The following is a 26432-nucleotide window of genomic DNA, read 5'->3' as shown; positions in this document are numbered from 1 at the left end:
GTATTAACCATTTTTAAACCATTTCTAACTGTAGAAACTGGGTAATACTTAAACTGGATTTGGATTATCAATTATATTCAGTAATTGTTATGTTCAAAATGTGCATGGGCACAAATATTCATTACCTGGAGAGTATTGCTTTGGAGAGATGTGGGTTTTTTCACCTTCTGAAGTGAGTAAAAAAATGGCAACAGTGACACCAGCACCTACTGGGCTTTCTCTTTGAATTCAGTATATCACAGAAATGAAAACTTTCACAAAGGTGTGTCTTCATTTTTGTTTTAGGATATATGGACACAGCATTATCAGGATGATACTATCCACCCTCTGGCTTTGGATTAGGCTGTTATGAAAGCAAAATCTTCAGATCTATGTGGCATGTGCATGGCAAGTACTGGCAAGGAAAAGAAATAGGAGGGCTTTCTGAAATATGAAATGGAGACAACTTTTTGCCTTCTTTGCTGAAAATGAATTCTTCCTATTTTCAAGTCCCTCATTATACCCTGCTAGTGATTCTTTTTAACTCAAAGCATATATAAATCTCTGTCTACAGAATGAAAACAGCTTGACAAGTTATATTATAACTGAAAGAAAAAAAACCCGCTACAACTCAGAATCCTGGAATCAGCTGAAACAGATATAGAACCATAACAATTTAATCTTATTCATGCACATATAAATTGAATTAATGTCAGTGGTATGTGTGAGGAGTATAGAATATATACTACTGACTATGCTTGTCAATCACAACCAACAGCGTTCTTGCTGGTAGACTTATGAAAAGATTTAATTGTGTAACCATTGCTTCTTGAACTAGACTTATTAAAGGATTTTAAAAATGGCACCTGTCGAAAAAATTCTTCCATCAGGGCCATGGTCCACCGGTAGTGCAGTTCCCAGGATTTTGCTGGATGGCTTATGTCTGCTGCATGTAGAATCAAAGACATGGCTTTGGCTTTGTCTACCCTGTCAATTCAAGGACATGCTCCAATTATCTCAAAACAAAAGCAACTATTTAAATTCTTTTCTTGTACATGAGCTCATTGAAAGACTCTAGGTAAGGAACAGAACGGAAAATAACTTACCCCTCTGTCTGCTGTAGAGTATGTCGCATCGTCTTAATTTGTTGAAAATGACCTGACATATCTGTAGACAAGACCATCTCAATGACCAAGCTACGCAATTCCCTAAGAATAATTAAAAGCAAAATGACCGATTACAATTCATTTATTCTATGTATGGTACATTTGTTTAAGCAGTACTTGTTAATTTATAACTTTTTAAACAGCATCACCGGGTTTCTTACATTTTAAAAAACATTTAAATAAATTATTAACAACTTAAACATTGTATCCTAAAGCGATTCTGTGAAAACAATGTACTTCAGAAAATGCACTCTGCAATAATTATTTCAGAGTCACACTGTTGTGTAATTCTCCTTTTCCAGCGTACAAACTAAAATTACATGCAGGTCTGTCATCCATTGTAAGTCTTTCGTTATTTTTCCAGCAGTATTCAAAAAAACAGTTGGTGCTACCACCACACAAGAGAGTATATTTGTGTCTTTTATTACTGCTCTAATATTAGTGCAGAGCAGACATAATGCTACACCTATGAAGAAGGCTATGGAAAACTCAGAAGAGCACAGGGTATTAAATCTGAAACTCTATCAACATTACACCAGCATATGAACATTATGACAAACTACCCTTCATGTCAAAAAAACCTTAATGCTTATTTCATAAATCAGAACAAGTTTGGGATTTATAATTTATCTGTATCTTGGTATTGTGATCAGAGATGTTGGCTTGTCAATCAGCTTTCTATTAAATGAATATGAAAATAGTAAAACATGAATCATGTAAGAAAGTGTATTAATTCTGATTGTATATGAATGTGCATTGATTTTTGTCAACAGTAATTACTGATTTGGAAATTCTTCCCTTAATGTAGGAGGATTGTATATAGACCATGTAGAAGTCTGCTGGGTCTTTATTTACATGTTTTTATAGACGGCCTAGGAAGATTTATGTGCAAGTGTTGCTTATATGTATACTGGGGACAATTCACCACATTAAGTCTTTTATTATGTAGCATATAACTTCATGAGCACAATCCCAACCTTAAGAATGTCCAAGTATCACTTATAACATTAGAATCCTACTTTGGTCATTCTCACTGACCTTTCGCATCATGTTCATGTCTTGAATTTACTTAACAAGTATGTTTTTTCAAAGAACTATGTTTTAAAGAGGTAAATTGCAGTTTTCTTCAGGGCTGTTAGAATAGTTTATTACAAAAACTATCAAGACTGCTACCGAGCTGGTACTCCTCATTGATTTCTGTGTATTTAGTCCTGATTTGCTTTGATATAACTGGGTAAAGACGCAATCCTTTCACTTCTACTCAATAATATGCAGCCATAGCAACTTGTGTTTAGAAAATGCCTTACCTTATCTGACCTCATAATAAGATACTAATTAATTTGCATCCCAACTGTTCCTCCTCCACACCGCTTTGAAACCATACCCTTCAAACACAGCCAAACCCATTTAATAAAGAAAAAAAAATAGCAAAGAAAAAAAAAAGGGAACAAACAGCTAACACTGCATGAACACTGAGACCTCTACACTGTTAAACCCTGTTGTAAGACTGAAAAAATTATCACTACCGCATTCTATGGGAGATTTTCCTAGGAACTTTCCATGTCTGAACTTTTAAGAGTAATCAGAAATAAGCTCACAAGACACACAGAGAAGCTAAATGCTGCTTTTAGTTTATTCATAATGTTGCAGCAGCAGACAAACTCTAATTCTTAGCTCCACAACTTGAATGAGGATCAAATAACGTAACACTGTTCTCCTCACACACTTCTGAAGAGTTCAGACCACTAAAAAAACCTGCTTAACAGGTAAGGAGAGGCGCCCCCCCTACAGTCCGTAGTTTCTTCCTGCCAGCACTCCTATCCATCATCAACAGAGTGATGGAAAATTGAGAACTGACAGGGAAATGTTATATTCGTAGCTTTACTAGAGCTATGAATGCTCAGTCTTTGCACAGAAGATTACTCATTCCCAAATTGTTTCCCAGGGGAAAAAAGACCATCTCAGCTTTGATATTGAAGGAGACCTCAGCTGGTCTCATAGGTAACTCCTGGACAGAAATCTCTGCCCACTTCATTAAGCACTCCATAGCTAAACGCATTGAGATGATATGGTTAGCATTGCTTATCCTACTGCAGCAAAGAGATATGTAGGTGTTGTCGTCTTTAGTTCTATGATGGGAAGTGGTAACTCTATTCACATACAGTGTATAGTGGTTTTTGGGGGCCCACAATTGGAAGATTACTGGTTTTGAGTATTCAACCTCCATTTTTCATAAGTAAACTGTCATGTCCTGTACTGTTACCCTTTCTTAACCCTCCCATATCTATCTGTCCTATGGACAGGATATTGTAAAAAAAAAAAGATAGAAGATGATGTGAAAAAATTACATGAATAATGCTGTAATAAACAAAAGACAAGGAGCGGCCCTTGAATTTCCTAGAAAAGTAGTTAAGCAATAAACAGAAACCAGCTTTACCTGGATTTGTCAATGACAAAAACATTTAGTCTGCTGGAAATTAATGGGAAAAAAAATAAATGCAGGAACAGGATAAGATGAGCAAAAGCAAGTTGAGAACTGAAGACATAAGGTTCATCTTGCAAGTTATTGCAATCCTGCTTTCCTCAGACAGAAGAATCCCAAGGGAATTTGTGAAAGAAAAGCTGTTCGTTGTGCACTGTATATAAAGAATATTTTTTGTGAGTCTGGTTTAATATAATCAGGCAATATATCATTGTCTGCCTTATGACTGGGATCATTTGAAGCATTAGTACCATCTGACCACCTACAGCTGTTGACATAGCACATAGGGTGCTAGAACACTAGAAACCTGGTAAATCAAAGGAGAAAGGAGAACAAAAAGGGATCCCTCTTTAGTTATTTAGGGGCGGGGCACTATGTGAGAGAAACAAGAAAATATGAAAGACTGGAATATATTTTCAGAGTTGAGAAAAAGAGTGAGAAATGACTATGAATGTCACATGCATTATCCACAAAGGACCTCATCATCAGAATGTTGGCAGTGTTTTCCTTCTCAGACCCAAACCCTATGTTTTAAACTTAATTGAAGCTGACAGTTTATTAGTGCATTTATCTTCTTAACGTTAACATGTAGAAAAGAAAATGTAATACTATAAAGTCATTCTCAGTCATTTTGCTTCATCTTGCTGAAATAATTAGCAGAACCACAGTTTAAATAGGTAGTGGTTTTAAATTTTTAGAAAATGAAATTGCTGCAACTCAAGAAAACAGATCTGACAGTAGTCAAGAAATTAATCAGTGCCAGGAAGTACATTAAAAAGTTGAACGAATTATCATTTCCATTCACTGCCAATTTGATTCCATACAAACTTCAAAACTGTTAGTTTAACAGCATGATTTTCAGTATAGACCCAAGAAGTTAGCTCTAGTAATAATTTAAAAATTGAAGAGCTTCTTTTAAGTGGCTAACATATCTGTCATTGCACCAGTTAACAACTGTATCTGATTACAAGGTAACAGGAATTCTGGGATATTAAAAATGAATACCAGGAAACCATCATTCCTATGACCGACCCTCTAAATCAAAGTCTCAGACTTCAACAGGTTATGCAGGTTCTCAGACTTGCACTTCAGAATTTACTGGTTTGTTTGAACATACAGATTGCAATTGCCTGGCTAAGAGACAAAATAGGGAACTGAGTGTCCTAATTTAGTTCATGAGCTTATTAGTCAGTTCATACGTCTCTTCTAAATTTTACTGAATAGCCCCAACAAGAGACCATAAATTACTTTCTCTGGTTGCCAAATCCTACCAACTTCAAACTGGCTGCATATAATAGTGGACTGTAACTGTGAAGCCACTTTATACTAAAAAAATGTGCATGCTAAAATAAGATGCTGTAGGAAATTTTAATTGGGTTACAATGACAGGAAACTGAAATGCAAGCACAAACACACCATGTGTGATTGAGCATCTTCTGAAAGCATGTGGTAGTTTATCACAAGTCCAAAAACCATGGAGAAAATTAAATGTAAGAAAAATTATAGCAAAGGGTCCATAACTGGACTGAAAAAAAATATTGTGGGAAGACCAGACTGAGCAATCCATGCAGAGAAGAGTGTGCTTTACAAACACGGAAAGTCTATCACAGTCCTCCCTTTATTCTGTTTCAGTCCACCAGAGCAATATGTATAAACATCACACACCTGGAAACCATAGGCTCCTCTATCCGTTGGCACATATTTTCTTTCACAGGAGTTTCCATTCTATCACTCTTTTCCTTAGTGACATAACAAAAGGGAATGCCTGGGATGTACTCTACTAGCTGGCAGCCAGATTTCTGTCAGCTGGAGCAACTGCATGTTGCTGCAGGGATTCCCAAACTATACTCATTTATGGTGGCCTAATGAAGTAGCCAGGACTGGGGAAGCATGTAAATGTCTTCAAGTCATCCTTGATCCAGTCCTGAACTGAAATTCAACTGAAGATCTTCCTACTTCTACCTGGAAGCATTCTCTGGTATGACACAATATGAAAGATCACCGCTTCAGAAAAACATACTCAAGGCAAAAAGTCTGAGGATTTGAAAATCATCACCTCTCTATGACGATGGTTTTTAAAGACAGAATACTAGCCTCTGATGGCTGTTTACTGGCACAATCACTTTCTCCATACTCAATAGCTAGGACAAACAAAAATAGGGTCACAAAGACCTATCAGCCCCAAAACAGTTCCAGGCAGAGCAAGATTGACTCACACTGGCAATTAAAAACTAGGTGTATGTGAAAATTACTGCTGAAGTTTACAATATACTTCCAGAGATCTTTCTCCAGAACTAAATCCAAATGAGTATCCTCTGAAAATGAAAAAGTGTATGCCTCCTCTCTCACTTTGTATTCAATAAAAAAATAAAAGTACCTTAGTATTAAGTGTTTTGGAGTAGCTACAGAAAAAAAAATGAATTGAAAAACAAAAGGATTGGCATACTTACATGCAATAAAGACTTTATTTAGGAGTATTCTGATCATGTACATAAGTAAAATCATATAAATCTAGCATATAAAACAGTCTTCAATCTGTAAATATACGCAACACCAAAATCTGATCTCATGTTCACATATTCCTTCATAACTGTATAGTTTCGTGAAAATATAAATAAAGCAAAGTACAGCTTTATTATTCATGGTGGCATCATTCACAGTGGGAGACTTTCCTGGAAGTCAACATCTCTCTCTGAATTTACAATCCACTTAAGTTATTTTTAGGACCTCTGAATAATAGCTATGTTTACAGAAACACACAGAAGACTTGTATTTTAAGTGTTACATGGAGTAATCAAAGATATACAAACATAACATATCCTTTTTAATAATGGAGAAAGTCTTATCTCTAACACCTGTTCGTTTTGGTCTTATAGGTCTTCGTATTTGTGACATATCAATTATGATCCTGATACTTTCAGCTGGACAAATTTTATTCAGGAATTCCATTACAACTAAGAAGGAGAAGAAAAAAAATAATATTTCTGCAGTGCTTCTGGGCTTTTACTTCATTATTTTTTGACTCTCTAGTTAATACAATTTTCAATGCTGAAGCAAGATGTGACTGCTGTGCTGTTACACAGCAGAAATCCTAGAAGCAGTAGTGCTCAAGCTGGCAGCGGAGTGTGACTCTGCACTGAGGTTTTAAACCACTGTTAGACAGTGATAATCTAGCTCAAGAAGGGGAGCACAGTGGTTTTCCTGAAGAGCTATCTCACTTGACACTGTCCATGCAGTCCAACATTGTTCCTCATAAATGCACAACCTCACTTGGAATTATATGGTGTCTCTCAGACAGTACTTTTTTACACCACAGTGTCTTCCCTAAGCTCTAAATATCCATTACACCTTCCAGTGTCAAAGTTTCTTCCTGTAATTTGAACTCCTAAAACAGACTCCAGAGGGAAGGCCTGTTTCTTTTTATTATTTTTAAATACTGGAATTGAGTTTGAATGTCACAGTAGGTCTTACCTCCAGTCATCTTTGGTTAAATTTGTCAGGATGTTCATCTCTTCTTCTTGCATGAGTCTATAAGCAGCACTTACATGATGATTTTCAAGAACAGAACGATCATTGTACAATATTGCAACATCTGACCTGGTGTTAAAAAAAAGGCAGAATTTGCAGTAGCATCCTGATGACAGCCTTGGGGAATACAAGACTGTGTGTTCTCTATGAGAACTATTGAATATATATATCAAACTATATTTATTTGTTCCTATTGTATCAAATATTGATAAAGTTTCTATTCTAAACGCATAAAAAGTTATTATTATACCATTGTATGTACTGTCTGTGAGAAAGTTTTAAACACACAACATTTTATTTATATAACTGTGACAAAAATCTGTGAAATCTTTGAGTTTCTTAACTGTAGACATGGTTGTAGAGCAACACAAATGCTCTAATTAGGCTACTTGAGTACTTTTTGGCAATACAACCATTTAAAATGCAATGCATTCACCATCAGAAGGGGCTCCACACTTAGCATGGGTATTAAGAAGTTACTACCCCTGTTCTGAGAGATGTGCTTTGGCCCTCAACACTCATAATCAGAAGGAGTTGTAAATAATAAAATATTAAAACCCCTCCTATTTCATATGTTTTAAACAAATGCCGTCTTCCGTCAGAAAAACAGCCAAACCTGGAGCCTCATAACAATGGAATGGAAGAGATGTTAAGCTGAAATTTGATTGCATTCAAATACTTCCTAAAGCCAGACCCCTACCATAACATTATCACTCTCAACAGTATCCTTTCCATCTTAATTAAAGTCTAATCTACAATACCAAAAATACACATAGATTTTCACAAATTTTGGTGCAGTATAGATTTATCATAGTTAGCTTCAAACATTATTAATTCTTGGCAAATTTGTTTCCTCAAGACCTGATTTACTGGCTAAGCAACCTTGGGTCTCCCCTCTCTGATACACTTCTGTTCTGATAAAACTATTCACGAGAATTTCAATTTGGTCAACTGAAAAGTCTGTACTGGAAGAAAGGTGTGATGATTTAGCAGTGCAGCTTACTATGATATTAATAAGGTAAATCTGACCTCTTGTTCTGTTGACCTCTTGTTCTGTTGAGCTTGTTCTGTTGTTATGTGAGTGTAACTACCCACGTGTATGATAAAAGCAAAATAGGATTGGAACCTTTATTTAGAGGGAACAAATCACAACCTACCTAAATAAATACATTTACATCCATAATCCTACTAAAATCATGGGAAAATCTGTGATTTGCCAATCATGTATGTTTATGAAGCACACTTTGATCCTCACAGCTACTTATGTCTAGTTTTAAACAGTGCTAAGATCTGCTGTGACTATGACAGCCATTTAATCAGCTTTTCTCAGGCAAAAGAAGCCCTGGAATCATGGCCTGGAATGCCACATCAGGGCCAAGTTCCACTAGGAGGGAAGAATGAGCTCCATCACAAAACAAATACCTGTTTGCAAATATGCCCAAGAAAAATTCAAAGGCTAACAGCTTAATTAATTTTCCACTTTTGCAGTACTCCAGAGCAAAATATTAATGACAAAAATAGAAAAGTAATATAAACTTGGAACTACAAAATGAAGTTTATTTTTAGCCAGACTATGCTGAGGGAGAAAAGAATTATGTCTTTATTTCCGCTGCAGATCTAGATTTGTTCATTATTGAAGCGCACATCTCGGGGCACAAGTATGTTATGGATTTAATCCTGACATATCAGCTCCAAAATATAATGATTTCAAACACTAACTCTTTACTTTTCCACACTATGTTTGTTCATGTGAGCAGTCCCATCAACTGTACAGAGGCCAAGGAAGCAACTTGTAAAATCGGGAATGACCTGGCTACTTCCTGGCTGTTTCAGTTGAGAGGTATGAAACAATTCAGACCAATGAACAGCAAACTCCAGATACGACACTTAACAGACCACTCCACTTACCTTGTCTGAATATGAAAATTGTTTGTGGTCCCAGTATGTTCATAATCATGGACGGCAGCTGCAAAGATCATTGCTAAAATTTCCAGTTCTGTGAGCCAGTGCTGGTAAACAAAAAACAAATCCTAGTCATATTTTCTATAATAGCCTTACTCAGATTAAACACTACAGTATTGGAAATGTTCTGTATCACCTTCAATTTAAGTAAACTTTATTCTCGTCTTATTCCAGGTAACTAAATATCCATAACACCTCAGTATTATACAGTAAAATATCTCCTTGTATTTGTTATGATTTTTCTAAGATCAAATTAACATCCTTGTGGTCACTAGGAAAGCAAATATCAGCAGCGAAAAATATAAGTTACTAAGATAATTGTATGGTATGTTTTGTAGCTGTTTTGAGTAGAAAGTATCTAATCTGCTAGCCCCTACATGCACTCACCAAATTACGGTATTTTCATCTAAAAACTTGATATGAAGTTAAGGTTATAATTTGTCTTTTAGCCAACAATATATATGGCTCATAATAAATTCTAAGTACAACATCAGCATTAACTATATTTTATCAGTGTACATAGCACTAAAATTAGGCCCATGGGAGATTTTTCTGTTCTAAATTTTATCATAGTTTCTACTAATGTAAAAAGGGGTGTGCAAGGCTAGTATACAGTTACACAGAACAAAAGTTAATACAGGTCATGTATACAAGATAATGCAGACCCTAGAGTTTTGTGCACTTTTATACCTCTTGCTAACTAAGGCTCTTCTGTAGCGTTCAGTTTGTAAAATAACCTCTGTTATTTTATCTTTTGAGTTCTATTTCTTGAATGATAAATCATCCTTGAAGAGGAAAATTTACTCCATCTAAAAATGGGGGCAGAAAAATCATATGATAATTAACCCCCGCAGTCATAGGACTGATTAAGTCAAATGCCAGTCAAGCACTTCCACACATATTTCAGATTTCTTTTAGTAGAAGTAAGCTTCCGTACTAAAGGATTGAAGAATGATCTCATCCTTGTTCACTCATATATGCACATACATGTGTATGAATGGATATAATCTGTATAAGCTGCCAGAAGTAGTAAAAGCTGCCAATAGTAGTATTTCTTTCAAAGAAGAAAGGAAACAGTCAAGATTCATAAGTAATGTGAGAATAATGAAATAGGTCATTCAGGAAAAAAAAATAAAAAAAGACTGCTGAGGAACAACAAGTACTGGCTGTTGGTGAAGCAGTATAGATTTAAAAAGGTCACAACAGAGGAATGAGAATGTACTGTAAGCAGTTCTAAAAATGGAAATGATGACCTTCATCGCATTGTGTGTCACAAGAAACCAGGCCATGACCGGTCCTCACTTTTACAATGTTTTCAACGTACCAAAGAGAATAGAAACCCAGAAATTATTAGTAACTAAAGCTAAACATGAACTTTTTCTTTAAGATGCCTTTAAATGATTGGCTTTTAAAGTACCAAACTAGTTGCTAGACAATGCATTTGTAAGTAGAAAAGCATTCCTTACAAACAATATCTATGGGCTACACAGAAACTTCATATGGTACTGTATAAGAGCAAGTATTCTAGAGACTGTAGCTGTACAGTTGAAATCCAGATCAGTATTCAAATCAGAGAACTAGAGAACTACTTTACCTAAAGAATTTCTAAGGAAGTCAGAGACAGTTAACTAGTGTTTTTCTCAAAGGCAGAGGGAAAAGCAGGTATCTGAAGGTCTGCAAGACAGTGAAAAGCTGGAACCTGCTTCCCTTCTGGAAGAGAATATGCCATGCAGGTGTAACACCTATTGGAAAAGATCTCTTCCATTGATATCTTCCAGTATTATAAATTGCTTATAAGTAAATAGATAAAATTTAACTTTTTGTGAGCTCTGGTTCAAATTATTTTTTTTAGACAATGATGGATTAAAAAATTATTAAGAAAGGGAGTCTCACAATGCACTTATTGACAGTAAAGACATTTTTCCGTTAGTTTGAGCAATACAGGTATGTGGGAGGAAAAAAGGGATGGTGGGAAGATGATCGATGACTCAAAAGTTCTTTACAAGATGTATTCCCTGGGACTTGGATTTTTAAATCTTTATAAAGATGAAGACTTCATAAATGCAAGCTTGAGTTATATATTTCTGTCTTATCATCTGGGATTTAATCTCTTGGGAAGGTTAATAGATTGTGTGCCATCTGTGTAACTTTCTAACACATCGATCTGAGGTGGTTGGATCTTCTTTCTTAAGACAGACAGTAACTTTCTGTAAATACAATGATTATTTCTTTAGCTTTGACTCTGAGTATGTGTTATTCTTCACTGGAATCTCTATAAAGGCTTGTGGAGAAGCATAAACTCTGACCAAATGCTGAAATATGGCTGCCTGTAAAAGATACAAAATGTATGATCTGAACAACAGGAATCATGAAAAGGATTTTCTAAACCCCAGCTTTTTGAAACATTTGGTTCAGTATATTTTTTAGAAGTGAACAAATAAGACAGAAATTCTTTGCAAGATTTGGGAGTTAATATCAGTTCCTTAAGATACAATGAAAGCACAAGAATTGCATGTCAATCTGCAAAAATACCACAGGAATTTGATATAGAATTGCATCAAATTGACTCCAATCCAGGTATTTGTTAGAAGGTACAGCAGAGTTAAAAGAGGCATTACAATGGACATACTCTGAAAACTATGAGCCTGGGGAGCAAACTTCAAATTGTTATTGAGAGGGTTCTGTAGGGTTAACCAGGCAACATGAAAAAAACCCCAGCAAGTTAAATAGAACATATTCATGATACTGATGCATTCTCAAATGGCGAATGACATTTGGGACAGAAATACTTTGCAAGCTGCAGAATCACTAGGCCCTCTTTCAAACACTGATTTCTATAAATGTTCCTTCTCCCTGGCAAGCTGCATCTGTTTGGAGGCACTCTTGACTAAGTGTTGTCCTAGTTAGATATCTTTCCAAGAACTTTCCAATACCATAATTCAACAATTCAAATGTGAATATTTCAAACCTGGCCTAATTTTACAGGAGTATTTTGTAGCAGCATTGCAACATTAATGAGGTTTTACAGCAAAGTAACAGCAATAAAGTCTAAGCTTTTTCAAAAATAGTTATCCAAATAACTTCAAAGTGCTGTTACAGGGTTAAGATGCTAATAGTGTTATATTTGAGTTGGAGAGACCTTTCTCATGCTTGCGTGAACCCAGTGGAATAGCAGATCTTCAAATACGAGGCAGGTTCCTTCATTCAGTGTTCAGCGACACACAAAGTGTTTTGCAAAGCTGTTTAATCAATGGCTAAACATCTCAAATTGGCTCTGGAAGTTAAAGCCTTGTCCTGGACTCACAAAGAAAATCTGGATGCTACTGTCTGTTTTGAAGGGCAGAGGGGCACAGTTACAACAGGCCTAAAGGATGTTTATAACATATAATACAATAAAGGGATTTTCTTCCCTGTGAAGTTGCTGATCCAGGTGTATACCTGAAAGAAAGACGTCTCACATCACTTATTGCTTGCAGTTGATCTTACAGCAGAAGACAAGGATAGGATAGGAATCGTGATCTAATCTGTTCAAGTTTCTTCTTTTATTAAAGTATTATTTTGATAGGTGAATATGGTACACAGTATCTTTGATTTGGAGTCATCTTGGCAAGAGCTGTCTAGCTATCCTTCAGTCTGATGCAGAAGTCCTTTCTCAAGAAATCATCTCAATGTGGAAATCTTAGCTGGCCAAAGACTCCAGGGTTCACCCTGCAAGTAGTACTTGTGTTAAAATGTAGCTTTAAAAATTTGATGCTTAGAAGCAAAACACTTCCTTCAAACAGTGGAATCGAAGCCTGCAATGACTAGGGACACATTCTTGCCTCCACTGAAGCGAAAGATAAAGCTTTCAGTGAGAAAAGGCTTAACGTAAGTGAATGACTGTCATTCGTTGTGAATATATTAGAGCACAAACATCTAGAATCAGTCCTTAAAATTTTTCTATCCAAGTCTCATGGAATTTTTTCACGGCTCTGCAGAGATGAGACACTATCACTTCCCACCTTTTTTTGAAGCTAGTGCATTCAGAGTGAAGACAAAACATCTAAAGGCCACGGACTGAGATGTCTAGCAAGCTGATAGTTGAGGAGACTCCCACTGCTGGTATTAAATGTAAGATAAGTGTTTAGAGTAAAAATGCTTGCACAGATTCACTTCAGTTCCTAAAGCAAATACTACAAAATATTGGGATATTTCAATAGTGCAAGGCAAATGCAGTCTTCTACCTACTATAGGCACACACAATATGCAAGAACAGTCCTAAATAAGGTTATAAACTAAAAGAAGCAGCAGCTTACTTGAGTAAGCCTACACTGATTCAATATATCTTTCAATGGCCAAGACCTCAGCAGACACTAAAGCTTGCTCGCCTCTTCACACCTCCCAGGCTCTGATGTGGAAGCGAAAAATTCTCATCTGCAACTCCTGCAAATGTACCTCTTCTAGTATGACATGTAACACTCAAGCTCAGGCAATTAAAAGCAAGAAGGATTTAAGGAGGATTTTTTTTCTCCTATTTTCCTCTGTACCAGGAGAGTGCCAGCCTGGAAGAACTGTTAAAATGACATAAATTTCGCAGGCTGGATGGTAGTTTGGAATCTATCTCTGCACAATTTTCAAGGGAGGTTTTTCCTTAAGAAAAGTCACACATACCCATTCACTCAAAACAGCAGGGTTTGAGAAAAGAAGTAAATTGAACCTTGCAGTATTTCTTACCATGATACCAGTGTGAATCATTATGTAATGCACAGTTTGAGTAACGTCAGCTGCATGGATCAAATTGTGATACGGATTTTTGTATTTGCTATAACCAACTTCAAGAGCTTCAGCAAATGAAATAAGATTGGGAACAGGGATCTGGGAAGAAGCAAAAATTATAATTATTGTTTTTTCCTGCAACAGCTGCAAAGTTAATCATGCAACAAATAAGCTACGTGTAAATATACTGTAGAACTCAGTTAAGAAACAACAAAAGAAAAACTTAAAATACAAAGACCAAATATCTCATATGCATCAGCGATTCCTCACCCAATTCTTACAGATCTAATATACCTCTACATACACCATGCACACCATGTGGTTAGTGTACAAGAGACTGCAGAGCTATCAACCAAATAGTTTTCAAGCCGTGTCTGTCTGCACCAGGAATGCACAGATTGCTCATATAATAAAGGCATGACAGACAGGAGCCTAATAATAGGATTATCCCCTTTTCTTGACCAGTTTTACCTTGCCTGAGACAAGATATCCTTAACTCTCATAGTATGACTTCCCTTCCTTCTCTTCCTCCAGACAATGTATGAAGTACAGGTATTATCTAGTCCCATTTATTTTCCCATTGTGCTGGTTTTGGCTGAGGTACAGTCAATTTTCTTCACAGCAGCTAGTAGGAGGCTGTGTTTTGAATTTGTGCTGGAAACAGTGTTGATAACACAAGGATGTTCTAGTTATTGCTGAGCAGTGCTCACATGGAGTCAAGGCCTTTTCTGCCTCTCACACCACCCCACCAGTGAGTAGGCTGGGGGTGCATGGGGAGTTGGGAGGGGACACGGCCTGGACAGTTGATCCCAACTGACCAAAGGGATATTCTATAGCATATGACTATGCTCAGCAATAAAACTAGGGGGAAGGCTGGCCAGGGGGCCGCTGCTCAAAGACTGGCTGGGCATTGGTTGGTTGGTGTTGAACACTTGTTTTCATTTGCATCACTTGTCTTTCCTGAGTTTTATTTCTATTCTTCTCCTTTTCATCACTATTATTATTGTTATTATTATTATTATACTGTTTGCATCTCAACCCATAAATTTTCTCACTTTTACCCTTCCAGTTCTCTTCCTCATCCTGCTGGGGAGTAAGCAAGCAGCTCTGTGGGGCTTAGTTGCTAGCTAGGGTTAAACCACAACACATATATAATGAAATTACATTTTCCTGAAGATTTTTTTCTTCATTTAAAACTCCTAAAAGGTAAACAGTGGGACTGAGAATGGGCTTAAGCCCACTGAGACAGTAAGATCATGTACTTTCTGGCTGTGCTGTTAATGGTAGCCCTGGTATGGTTCTGACTTCAAGCATCCAGAGCTCGAAGGGAAAATCGTTGTGGAAAAAGCTGAGTCTGGGTTATTTGTTTAAACTAAAATATTCAAACCAACTTCAGGGTGAGGCAACCTCTTTGAAACATTTATTTGGTACTATTATGTTAAATTTGGCATTTTGATCCATTTTTTATCTCAGCCTTTTGAAGTTGTTTGTAAGTACTTCATATTGTATTGCAACACCCTGCAGACACCACTGAAAAGTTCTCCTCATATATTCTCCTTGTATATCTCCCAAGCTGGTTAGAAGAGGAAAGTTCAGCTGAAACCCCTGCACAGTAGTGGGTAACATACTATGATCTAGGCCATGAAAAAAGTACTTAGGACTAACTATAGTTTTCTTCCTTATTAGGAATCTTTGTTCCATGAAGCTGAGACACTGATACTGTACTGCTGAGTAAATAGGCTGTATACATAACGTGCTTATTTAATGCTTACAGCATTTAACTGGTCACTAGCAACATCTCATATCAAACTGACTTGACATGGGACTACATAGATTTCCATTTTTTAGCCTGTAGAAAATTTTGCATGCTCTGGGTTAAGTTCCATTTGGTAGAACTATTTGCATATTATAATGTTTGATTTGCCAAATCATTGTAATTTGATTGTATAATAAAAAAAAAAAAAATTATTGCATTGTATAACAAAAAGATACAATATTTTGTATATTGTACTGTATAATAAAAAAAATTTCAAATATATCCTCTTTCTTGTATTTTAAATTTGACATACTTATTCTTGCATACATAGTTTTATTTGTGGCTAGTTTCTGACCTTGAAACGGCTCAAAAGGTCATATCGGGTAAACAGCTCATACATCATAAATTTCAGACTGTGCTCTCCACTTGCTTCATTTAGGGCAAATACGTCAAAGGACCATTTGTCAACATCCTGTAGGTGAGGGGAAAAGAAAAAAAAAAAAACAAAACCAAACATAAAATTTCCATCTGTTTAAGTAGGTTTCCAGTTAATCACTGAGAAAGACATTTTGGGGTTTTTTGGAGGGAAGATGGAGAGTTTGGGTGTTTTTCTATTGTCCAACTCTTTCTTTGAAACTCGTACTGTAGATAACACATTAATGACTATTTCAGTATTAACAATGAAAATCATTGTGCCAGTTATGAAAAAAATACTTGTAACATGACCTATGCAACTCTGTAGGCCTTAATCTTTCAAATTTAACTTTCTTTGCACAAATTGTCTACAGAATCTCATAAAGCTAATGTGAATACCCAATCTTTTAACAGGCTATTATGCAATGTCATTAACACTATAGCCATATAGCAATTTGAGAATAATATAATAGTGTTTGACTTTCAGGTGAAAGGTGAAATACTACATTCTCATAAAATAGAATTTTCTAATTGCATGCATAGCCATATGAACTTAATTGCTATAAAAGATTGCCTTTTGGGTGAACTAAAGTAATGCCTTTAATTCACAACAAATACCATACTTGTTCCATAAGCTGCATCTCCTTTTGTTAGCTCTATCCCAATACTACTGCTTTTTCTTTCCTAAAAGGAAACGCTGCTGAGATGCTGACTACCATATCACTGGGAGCAGATAAAAGTGTCTCACATTTCTATATGCTTTGTTATACAAATTTCATCCTATTGCTCTAATAACATCTGTAATGAAATCACAACTAATCAGTGAAACAATAAACAGAATCATATGCTATGTTTTAAATTTTAACTTTTAATTTCTCTGTTCTGTGTGCTCAGTTCTGAGTACTAACTATGTCTAGGATATGTTCAGTAGAAAAATACACTCATTTAACCCTAAAAATCACTAAACATATGTACAAACACATTCAAATTCCACAATGATTAAAATTATTTTACCTTAAATGTTACCATCACATCTGCTGGGTAAGCCAAACCAACCATGCTAGAAGTTCTTCGGTACATCCTAAAAGAACAAATAAAATATTAAGGAATAGCACTCCTTTAAAAATTCCTGGAACAATTTATCTTTTTTTAATTCATCTTTCAGAGTTTGTGAAATAACACTAAGCTACTTAAGGGTCTGATCCCAGAGATGACATAAATCTTTTTATCGACAGGAGAAAAGCCCCTCTGATGGTATATTACTCTTTCACGTTAGTGCAGTCTTTTTGGTACATTTTAGTCTAGAAGTTTCAAAGCCATAAAGTTCATTCCCAGAATTTTCCAAAGTCCAGGAGATTTCATTACAAATTTAGAGGTTTCATTTGGATTTCTGTATAGAAAAATAGAGTGATTGCAGAAATTGAAATGTAAATTCTGGCTCAAAGATTTGCTTCAGGTTGATCCCACCACTTAAGGGATCTTCAGTGACAGGCACTGTGGTTAAATGCAGTACTTGCTGTAACAGGAAAATAAAGCTCTCACCTTTCTACAAAAATCCCAGCCTGTACAGCATGCACAATGCTTCGGAATTTGGGTTTTTCTTCATGTCTCCTCCTCACTATTCCCATTTCCCTTGTGAACGTAGAAGCTAACCAGTCCCGCACTTCCAGCGGGACCGAATCCGAATGGATGTCAGAGAGCTCATCCTCAGTGTCCAAAAGCTTCCTGTAAAAAAAATTAATACAAGGTAACCGAGACGATGGCAGACTGAAGCAAAACAAGTATGGACAGGTGAACAGCTAAAAAAACTTAACAGGAGCAGGAGTTGTCTGTAGAATTGATTCAGCACATCACTAAATGTCTTCTCTTGTAGACATACTGAAGCCACCGGGAAGCTGAGCATGGCAGGTATCTTCCCTCTCTCATGCTGCTCATGTTCCAGAACACAAAAGATATGCAAATACAAGATATTCAAGTGAAAGCAAGAGAAGATTTTTCTACAAAGATGTCACAGCTATGGTGGATGGAAGTGTAACCAGTGAGTTATAAAATCCTGAGGAGATGTCTTAAAACAGTGGCTGACATGAACATCTATATAAAAATGGGTTGCTGCTATAACTGAGAACACCAGTGGTCCACCTGATCCGTCCTCCAAAATGGTACAAAAAATGTTTTGATACTTAGACGCAAAGTAAATGATATTACATAGCAATGCTGTGGTAAATGCATTTCAATGAATACCCTGTATACACACTCATCATGTTATTTCAGTGCAATAAAAGTATTAAAGAGAATTAATTTCTCTGCGTGGAGATCTGTGTATCTATTGAAGTCAGGCTAACAAAATCATAGTAGTAAAGATATTATACAAGATTGGATTGTGATTCAGCTTTCACTGGTTTTAGTTGTTCAAAAAGTTAGAAAAGCTATGTATACCTCTTGTGATATAGAAAAAGTATTTAAAAGTACTGAATTGGAGGACATCACTTTATCCAGAAGAGGCCTGTAACTAAATATGCTCCTAAAACAGACTCAAGACTTCAATTCCACACTTCCATAAATCTACCAGATGTAGGAACACAACTTTTTTCTTGCTGCTATTTGTCCATATCACTCAGTCTGCTGGGGTTTTCCAAGAACCAAATCCCTTATTTAGTAAGAAAACAAGTTTTCCTTCATGCAATTATGCAAGAAATCCCAGAGTTAGGATGACCCAAATATATGTAAAGCATGCCACCCTTTTAAAATATTTTATTAATAGAGTACCAATTGAATTGCAGGCATTATTTGATTACATGGATCTATTTATCTTGTGCTGTCTTTCTGAAATTCCTTGAATCTGCATGAATTGGACACAAAGCGATGATGGGCAAATTATTTTTGAGAATAATTTTCTTATCAGGCACTCCAATTGCCAAGTTAAAACTTGGGTCTCCTCCTGAGTGAACAGCATTCCTGGGAAATAGATTTGGTGGGAATTTGGCCAACAGCATATGCAGATGGGTATTTGGGAGAGGAAAACTATCACTTCCTTCCATTTTCATGTTGTCACCTCTGGCACTGTCTTTTCTTTCTACTCTTAGGAGAACTGTTGACTTTTTTCCCTGTTTGTGCACTCCCTTCTCATATTTATTCAATGGCTCACACCTTTCACTTTCTTTGTTTCCCTTCTTCAGCATTTTCAGAACCTTGCCTACTCCAGGTCTTCCCTGGCATATACAGGAACTGAGCAGCAACGTGGATAATGAAGAAAAGCCTGAATACAGTATAGTTCAAAGGAATCCTCACATAGATCTAATACTATCTGAGCGATTATAGGAAGGCGCCTAGTAGGAAGCATGATGCCAGAAGTGTTTCAGTTTCAGCAGTTCATCTGTCTGGCAGCATATATTGTGACACTTTTCAATGGGGGTTTAAAAAAAAACCCAATATAAAAGGCCCCCAATACCACCACTGTTTCCTGAAAGAACTGCAGAGATGTTCCTATTTTTTTAGGAACATAAAATTATCAGACAAGGAAGGCTTTTTAACACAGAGTGCAAGAGGAGCAGAATGGACAAGAAATAAGAGATTTTCTGACAGTGGGACCCAGGTCAAAACTCAGCAATTTAATTTGGAGAAGCAGGACTTGTGTAGAGAAAATGATTTGGGCAAATTATCTTGCAAAACTGAACTGAGGCTGAGACTGGCCATAGGTCAAAGGTTATAAATTGATCTTATTCCCTAAATTAAAAACTATTACAGTCCACTTAAATCCCTACTAGTCTATACATTATTATTAAACATCCTTGGAGAGATCAGCACATTTATATTTATCAGAATATTTGACATTTGATATATTTGTATAACCAGGAATAAACCTTATAATCTGTAAAAAATATTTTTGTAACTATTCCAACTATTACTCAAATGAGATGAAATTGTTTCAACAATCTAAGGACCATGGGCATTAATTAGGCTGCCTCAGAGCACGCAGCAGGGATATTCCACATCACCTGTGCAGCATGAAGCAGAACTTTACATCAACTTGCTATAGTTTAAAGCAGATCTGAATTCGGGACCAAGTCCTCAGCTCTGCAGATACGAGCTGTTGGAGTACAAATTAAGACTAGCAAAAAACCACAGCAGTTTCTCTAATCTTTTTAACCATTCCTATCTAAAACAGGAGGACTATTCAGTCTGTAAGTTTTAGTAACAGGAGTTACTTTAGAAAGACAGAACAGAGAAAACAGTATTAGAAAAAATTGTTCATTTAACCAGTAATTTTTATCAGAGACCACTGCTCTCTGATGAGAAGTGACTGAACAAAGTGCTATGGGAGGGAGTGCTTCAATGTCTCTGGTTCCTACTTAAGAAACTATGGAAGCAACTGCAGCATAGAATTACGTTGTAAGCTCAATCCTTTGTAAGTACAAGCTCTTACAGACCCCTCAACGCATAACCTTAGTAATTTCTCAAAAAGAATTAGTTTCTTTCAGAAGCCTAACTGAAACAACATTTCAGGAGAGGAAACAAGGGCTAGTCATTCATCTCATAACCATCTATTTTCTACACTTTCCTGACCTTTTGAAGAATAAGATTTATATTGGGTAAAATTACTCATGGCACATGCATTACTAGAAAAGGCCTTCAAATAAATTCATTATTGACTGACATTCTTCTGTAATTATGCAGAGGTGGACAGGGACAGGGCTTGGATATGGGTCTAAACATCTGAATAAATGGATGGTTAGATGGATATATAATTTGATGGTAATTTTATTTATGAAGGGAAATAAATTAGGCTATATATTTTACCACACAAAAAATGGTTAAGTATCACAAATTCTTAGAATCCAATATTCAACTCATTTCATAGGTTGTAACTTTTGTCCACTTTTCTTCATCTATTTATTTCTTGATTACAAAGTCTAGTATTTCCATTATATTTCCATGGGTGTGCATATATATGTATACACACACAATACTGTGGATTCTGCGCAATACCATCTGATTTTTACTTGTGAAAACTGATTGTGAAAACAATTCTTTAAAACAATCCAAATAAAGCAAATATATATGTTGAGTCATAAAACTATCAAATTGTTTTTATCAGTACCTTTACTTACTATTTAGAAAATGCACATACGCACAAATTCTACTAAATGTAACAAAAAGAACCTTCAGTAGAAGTATCAGAACTTGTACACGTTAACCAGAAGTACTAACAGTACTTCAGCACTTACATTGAAGTATTAGCTGAAATTTTCTTTTTCACCCTAGAAGAATCAGTTTTCGGTCGGCCATTACAGTATATTTTCACATGGCTCTTGTTCCTTTTATATTGAATCATTTTACAGTTTGTTTGCTGGCCCCTAATCTATTGCTGTACATCACTGCAGCGAATGCATCAAGTAAATCACAGAGCCCCTACATGCTTGTTCTCCTTGCTGTTACTACTTCTGTTGCTAAGAATGTAACCACAACACAGGTTGATTCTTTGAGCAAACATATTATAACGTCACTCTGATGCAATCACTGAGCATAACATCATCATTTATTTGAATAATAATACAATACAGCATTGTTTACAAGTTCGGAGAAAAAAAAAACAATAGTCTGAAGCATACATTCAAAACATTTCTATTCCTGAGTGTTTCTATTACTGCTATTTTATTTTGTATCTATGTAGAACTGACAATTTTCAAAAGCTTCAGTAAAATCAGTGAATCAATAGGAAGTGATCGGTGTTTCGGTTTTGCCTAAGGAAAGTTTTATTGCCCAGATAAATGGAAAATATATAAATTCTGCATTCTGTAACTCTACTGTTATGTAGTCTTCTTGCTCTAACTTGCCATTTTATGAATCATAGGTGAGTAGGTAAGTTATTATTATTACATGTGATTATTCAGGACATGGACCTGTTGGAGTGAGTCCAGAGGAGGGCCACGAAGATGCTCAGGGGGCTGGTGTACCTCTGTTATGAAGACAGGCTGAGAGAGTTGGGCTAGTTCAGAAGAAGAAAAGGCTCAGGTGAGACCTCATAACAGCCTTGTAGTACCTAAAGGGGGCCTACAAGAAATCTGGAGAGAGGCCTTTTACAAGGGCATGTAGTGACAGGACAAGGGGGAATGGCTTTCAACTGAAAGAGGGTAGATTTACATTAGATATCACGAAGAAATTCTTCAGTACGAGGATGGTGAGGCACTGCAACAGGTTGCTCAGAGAAGCTGTGTATGCCCCATCCCTGGGGCATGTGTATGCCCCATCCCCTATGATTCTGTACCTTTAAATAAAATAAATACAGAAATAAATAAATAAGAAGAGGGGGAAATGTGAAATAGTACCAGAAGACAGGGTCAAAACAAACATAGTTAAACCACCGACACTGAACTTCCTACCAAATATTATAAGGATTCTTGCAAGATTTTGCAATGTAATTTCTAATTGCAAATTGTGAAATGTAATGTGTAAACTGTAATAGAATTTTGCAACATTTTGCAATATGTAAGCTTTTTCACAGGTTGAAAAATGCCATTAGATAAATTAATGAGCAAAATAACAAGTGACCATAGCTGTCAAACACAGGGCTAGAGCCTCTGGCTTAGAAAATATTTGAAGTGGAGTGACTGCAAGATCCATAGACTAGTTCTCCAAATCAACCACACTGAAGCTGAGAGATGGTGAGCATTGACTTTGTGTTTAAAAGCTACATAGTTGTTCCACAAAGTCAGCCTCCAAAAGTATTTTTACGCCAAAGTAAAAATCTACTGAGATCAACCCCACTCACCTGGAAGGCCTGAACTCCAAGCTGAATCACATAGATTTTAATATACCAATTCACATACTTTAATTTTTTCTTCCTTAAAGCTAAGCAACACCTAAAAATGCTAATAAAACAAAAAAGCTCTAACACAATGTGCCACACAAAGTATTTGTTTTCAACACAAAGTCAGAATTTCAGGGTTATATACACTTATTTCGCTCATATATCATTAGCTTAAAAAGTAGATGTGATATAAGGAAGAGATACACATGGGAAGGAGAGGGGGGAGGCGTGGCTTATTTAATTCTATTTGTTCCATGAGTGGAACTCCCATTGACAGTTGTGGGAATAAGTACGATATGGCCCATGGCATTTCAGCTTAGCAGTCAATTAATATTGCAGTCATAGTAACTAAGAACCTGATCGTCTTGTCACAGTACTCTGGGTTTTTGCCAAGAATAATTTTTCAAAATTCAACTAGTGATAATTTCTAGCTCTGTTTTCATCTAATCAGAATTTTAAATATAGTAATGGACTAGACAGATGCGTATTTATTTTCCCTTAGGAATATCTCAGGTGTACTATGGAGAAGTAAGAAAATGAAAAAAAATAATTAGGTAATGGATATGGGGAAAAAAAATCCAACAGTGCTGATCAGTCATGCTGCCTGACAGAGATGGTGAACTAAGAGGGAGGTGTTAGCTCTTTACTGTTTAGTGAATTAATCAAGCTAATGATAAACCCCTTAAGAGTGAATTGATCAAACTTCTCCTCCAGGTCTAGAATGCAGAACACAAAGAATTTATAGCCCAAATAGCCAATTCCCATTTTTATCAATCATTTGCGTTCTAGTGTCTCACTATCTTCCTGAATGAGCATGAATCAATGTATTCAACCAATATTTACATCCTCTACAGTCCACTACAATTTCCATTAACATCCACTAGAAGACTCTCTTGATTCCCACTGAAGATAAACAAATTGCAAATATGATTGAGGTACATTTTTATTACATAAAAGTCTTTCTAAAGGAAATTACATATTTACCAACATGTTGTACTCTTAAAATTCAGTGCATTCTCAGAATTGTCCTTATATTAAGAACTACCAATTAATGATACTAAACGGCAAAAACTCTGGACAAAATACAGTTATTACAACAGCAGATAAGTAATGGAGTAAGGACCATTGTTACTGGAAACATTTACTTGTTGATATGTATTGCCTATTCAGTACAGACATACATAGTAAAGGCCATCAACAATTAAGACTTGGGTCAGGATATGCATGATGAAAAATAATTTTTCAGGACTACAGCTTGAGCTAATGAATTTTCCTTTTTTTAACTCAATTGCCTTACTGTGGCATTCTGGAAGCTCTGTAGGGCAGGGACTATCTCAGGGCATGAATCATAAATAAATTAACAGCAATAACTTTGAGAAAGAAAAATCCAATAACTTTGGAAAAGGGATGCAGGCCATTTACTAAATATCCTAACTGAACTGAAGAGTTTTAGTGAGAATTTGACAGATTTTTAGTGTGTATTAAGTGTATTATTTTATGTAACTTTGATTCTGTTGAAAGCTTTCCTCTCAGAAAAAAACCTTTGGCTTAGTACAAAAGATTTTAAAGGCTTGTTTTAAGCTTTTATAAGGGTGGGATATACTGAATTAATCTCAACACAATAAACTTTTTCTCAATAGCAGCTTTTACAGAAGTATCATTTGTAGATTCCCCTAATGGATGAACTGATTCATTTACTTCAAATGGTACATTTGTTGCTGACAAAGAGATTTTGGACAAAGTACATTTCACCATGGGCTGGCTAGGGACAGCAGTCACAAAGTTTGGATTTAATGACCTCCTTTTTAGCTAACATTATACATATCAGACTGCAGGGGTTTTTTTCAGTAAGAGCTTTTTCTCAAGAAGGACTGTGTTTACCATTATATTATAGAAATACATTCATTATTTCCAGAGCTCTTGTGCAAACATATATTGTTACACTGCCTCTTACCCTTAATGAGACTTCCTTTCTCTTCATGAATATAACAATAAACTGTGTTTTTTATTTTACCTTGTGGAATCAAAGATGCTCAAAGCAGTTGCCAGCTATATACAATGGATCCACTTCATACATCACTGAAACACTGTCTCTTCAAACTCAGAAGTTCTCAAGAGGTTAGGGTTAGGGCCTTTTAAAGAGGCATTATACAGACTAAACCAAATGAAAACCATATATGGGATTGAAACTGCACAGATAAATATCCTCCTGAAATCAAGTACATTTTTCCAAAATAGTGAAGAATTTAAAAAATAAGACCATAATTAGACAAAATCTTCTGATTTTCTCCAGAAAAACTTTAAAATGTTCTCCACAGAAGCTTACATTTTGGGGGGTTTTTTGGTTTGGGGTTTTTTGGTTTTTTTCCCCTGGCTTTGGAATACATATACATTTTTTTAATCTGGTAATTTCCATCTAGGTTTTATTTGACTTATTTTCTTCTCAGTTAGCATGAATTAAGAGCTGTGTTTACAAGGAACGGAACAGCTGTCATGACTGAATTATCAGGCTGTATTTATTTCCTGTTTGACTCTAAATATCTTCCTTCCACTACCTTGAGCCAAGTGGCAGGTACTAATGGAGAAAATTCTGCAAGATTTGTCAAAATTATTTATAATACCTATTGAGTACATTTTAACTTCTTCCACAGAGGAGATCCACTGAGGGGCTGGAACTGTGGGAGCTTCACTGCTTATTTTCAGCTGACAGTGAAACTCTGCTTCAGATAGAAAATCTCTTTCGAAGAAGTGCTTAGTGCATCTTCTAATTATTCAGCACTGAGAGATGCAGCAGTCCTAAAAAGGGATGGTTAAACCAGCTTATTAATTGACATGGGGCTACAGATAATTAAGTTCACAGGAAAGCAGCACTTACATATGTCTAATTTCTCCGTGCTTTCCAATTACTATCAGCTCAGAACCTTTTATGTGCGATATTGACAGTCATTGCCCAGAGCAGTTTTTCATAATTTTGGAAGGTTATCCCTACTGCCTATTGCTGTTTCTAAGCAGTCTACTCTCAGGGCGTCACTAAAAAGAAATGTTATTTCTCTGGCTTTTCCCAGTTGCATGTAGTGTTAGAAAGAGCATATACAGAAATGAGCATGTGTACATAGTTTTAAAAATGCTATCTTCTGCTCAGATAAAGGCTATAGTGCAGAGCAACAGAGGAGCAGACAAAAGGAAAGAGGACCTGAGAAAAATACTTCATACTCTGCTAAAGAATTTGAATTCTCCAGCCATTTACAGCTGATTGTTGCACTATAAATAAAGATCCAAGGTGCCATTAGCTTACCATTTGCATGTACTTCTGTATGCACACACAACTTTATAGAACGATGCAGGCTTTCCAATCAACCCATAACAATATATAGGGGAAAAAGATTGGTATCCCCTACTGTAAAAATTCAATCCTAGAATCAACTAGGTTGGAAAAGACCTTTAAGATCATCAAGTTCAACCATTACCCCATGACTGCCAAGTCTGCCACTAAAACATGTCATTAAGGGCCTCATCTACACAGTTTTTGAACACTTCAGGGATGGTGATTCCACCACTTCCCTGGGCAGCCCATTCCAATGC

The 26432-nt window shown here is 36.1% G+C and overlaps 1 protein-coding gene across 12 annotated transcripts in view; it reads right to left on the bottom strand.

Annotated features, from left to right (window-relative positions):
- The window catches only part of PDE1A (phosphodiesterase 1A), a 219979-nt gene that overhangs the window by 30611 nt on the left and 162936 nt on the right, over positions 1-26432 (bottom strand). For all 12 annotated transcript variants that reach the window (XM_030488057.1, XM_030488054.1, XM_030488053.1 and 9 more), the window contains 8 exons: positions 17585-17767; positions 17057-17123; positions 15984-16100; positions 13831-13971; positions 9064-9164; positions 7099-7224; positions 1086-1187; positions 846-966 (listed from right to left, as the gene is read on the bottom strand). In XM_030488057.1, the coding sequence (XP_030343917.1) occupies positions 846-966; positions 1086-1187; positions 7099-7224; positions 9064-9164; positions 13831-13971; positions 15984-16100; positions 17057-17123; positions 17585-17767 (958 nt within the window). The remainder of the gene's footprint in view (positions 1-845; positions 967-1085; positions 1188-7098; positions 7225-9063; positions 9165-13830; positions 13972-15983; positions 16101-17056; positions 17124-17584; positions 17768-26432) is intronic.

This window comes from Strigops habroptila, chromosome 5 (genome assembly GCF_004027225.2).
Source record: "Strigops habroptila isolate Jane chromosome 5, bStrHab1.2.pri, whole genome shotgun sequence".
Lineage (NCBI taxonomy): Eukaryota > Metazoa > Chordata > Aves > Psittaciformes > Psittacidae > Strigops > Strigops habroptila.
Note: the sequence above shows the minus strand (reverse complement) of the source record. Positions and strands in the feature narration are given on the sequence as shown.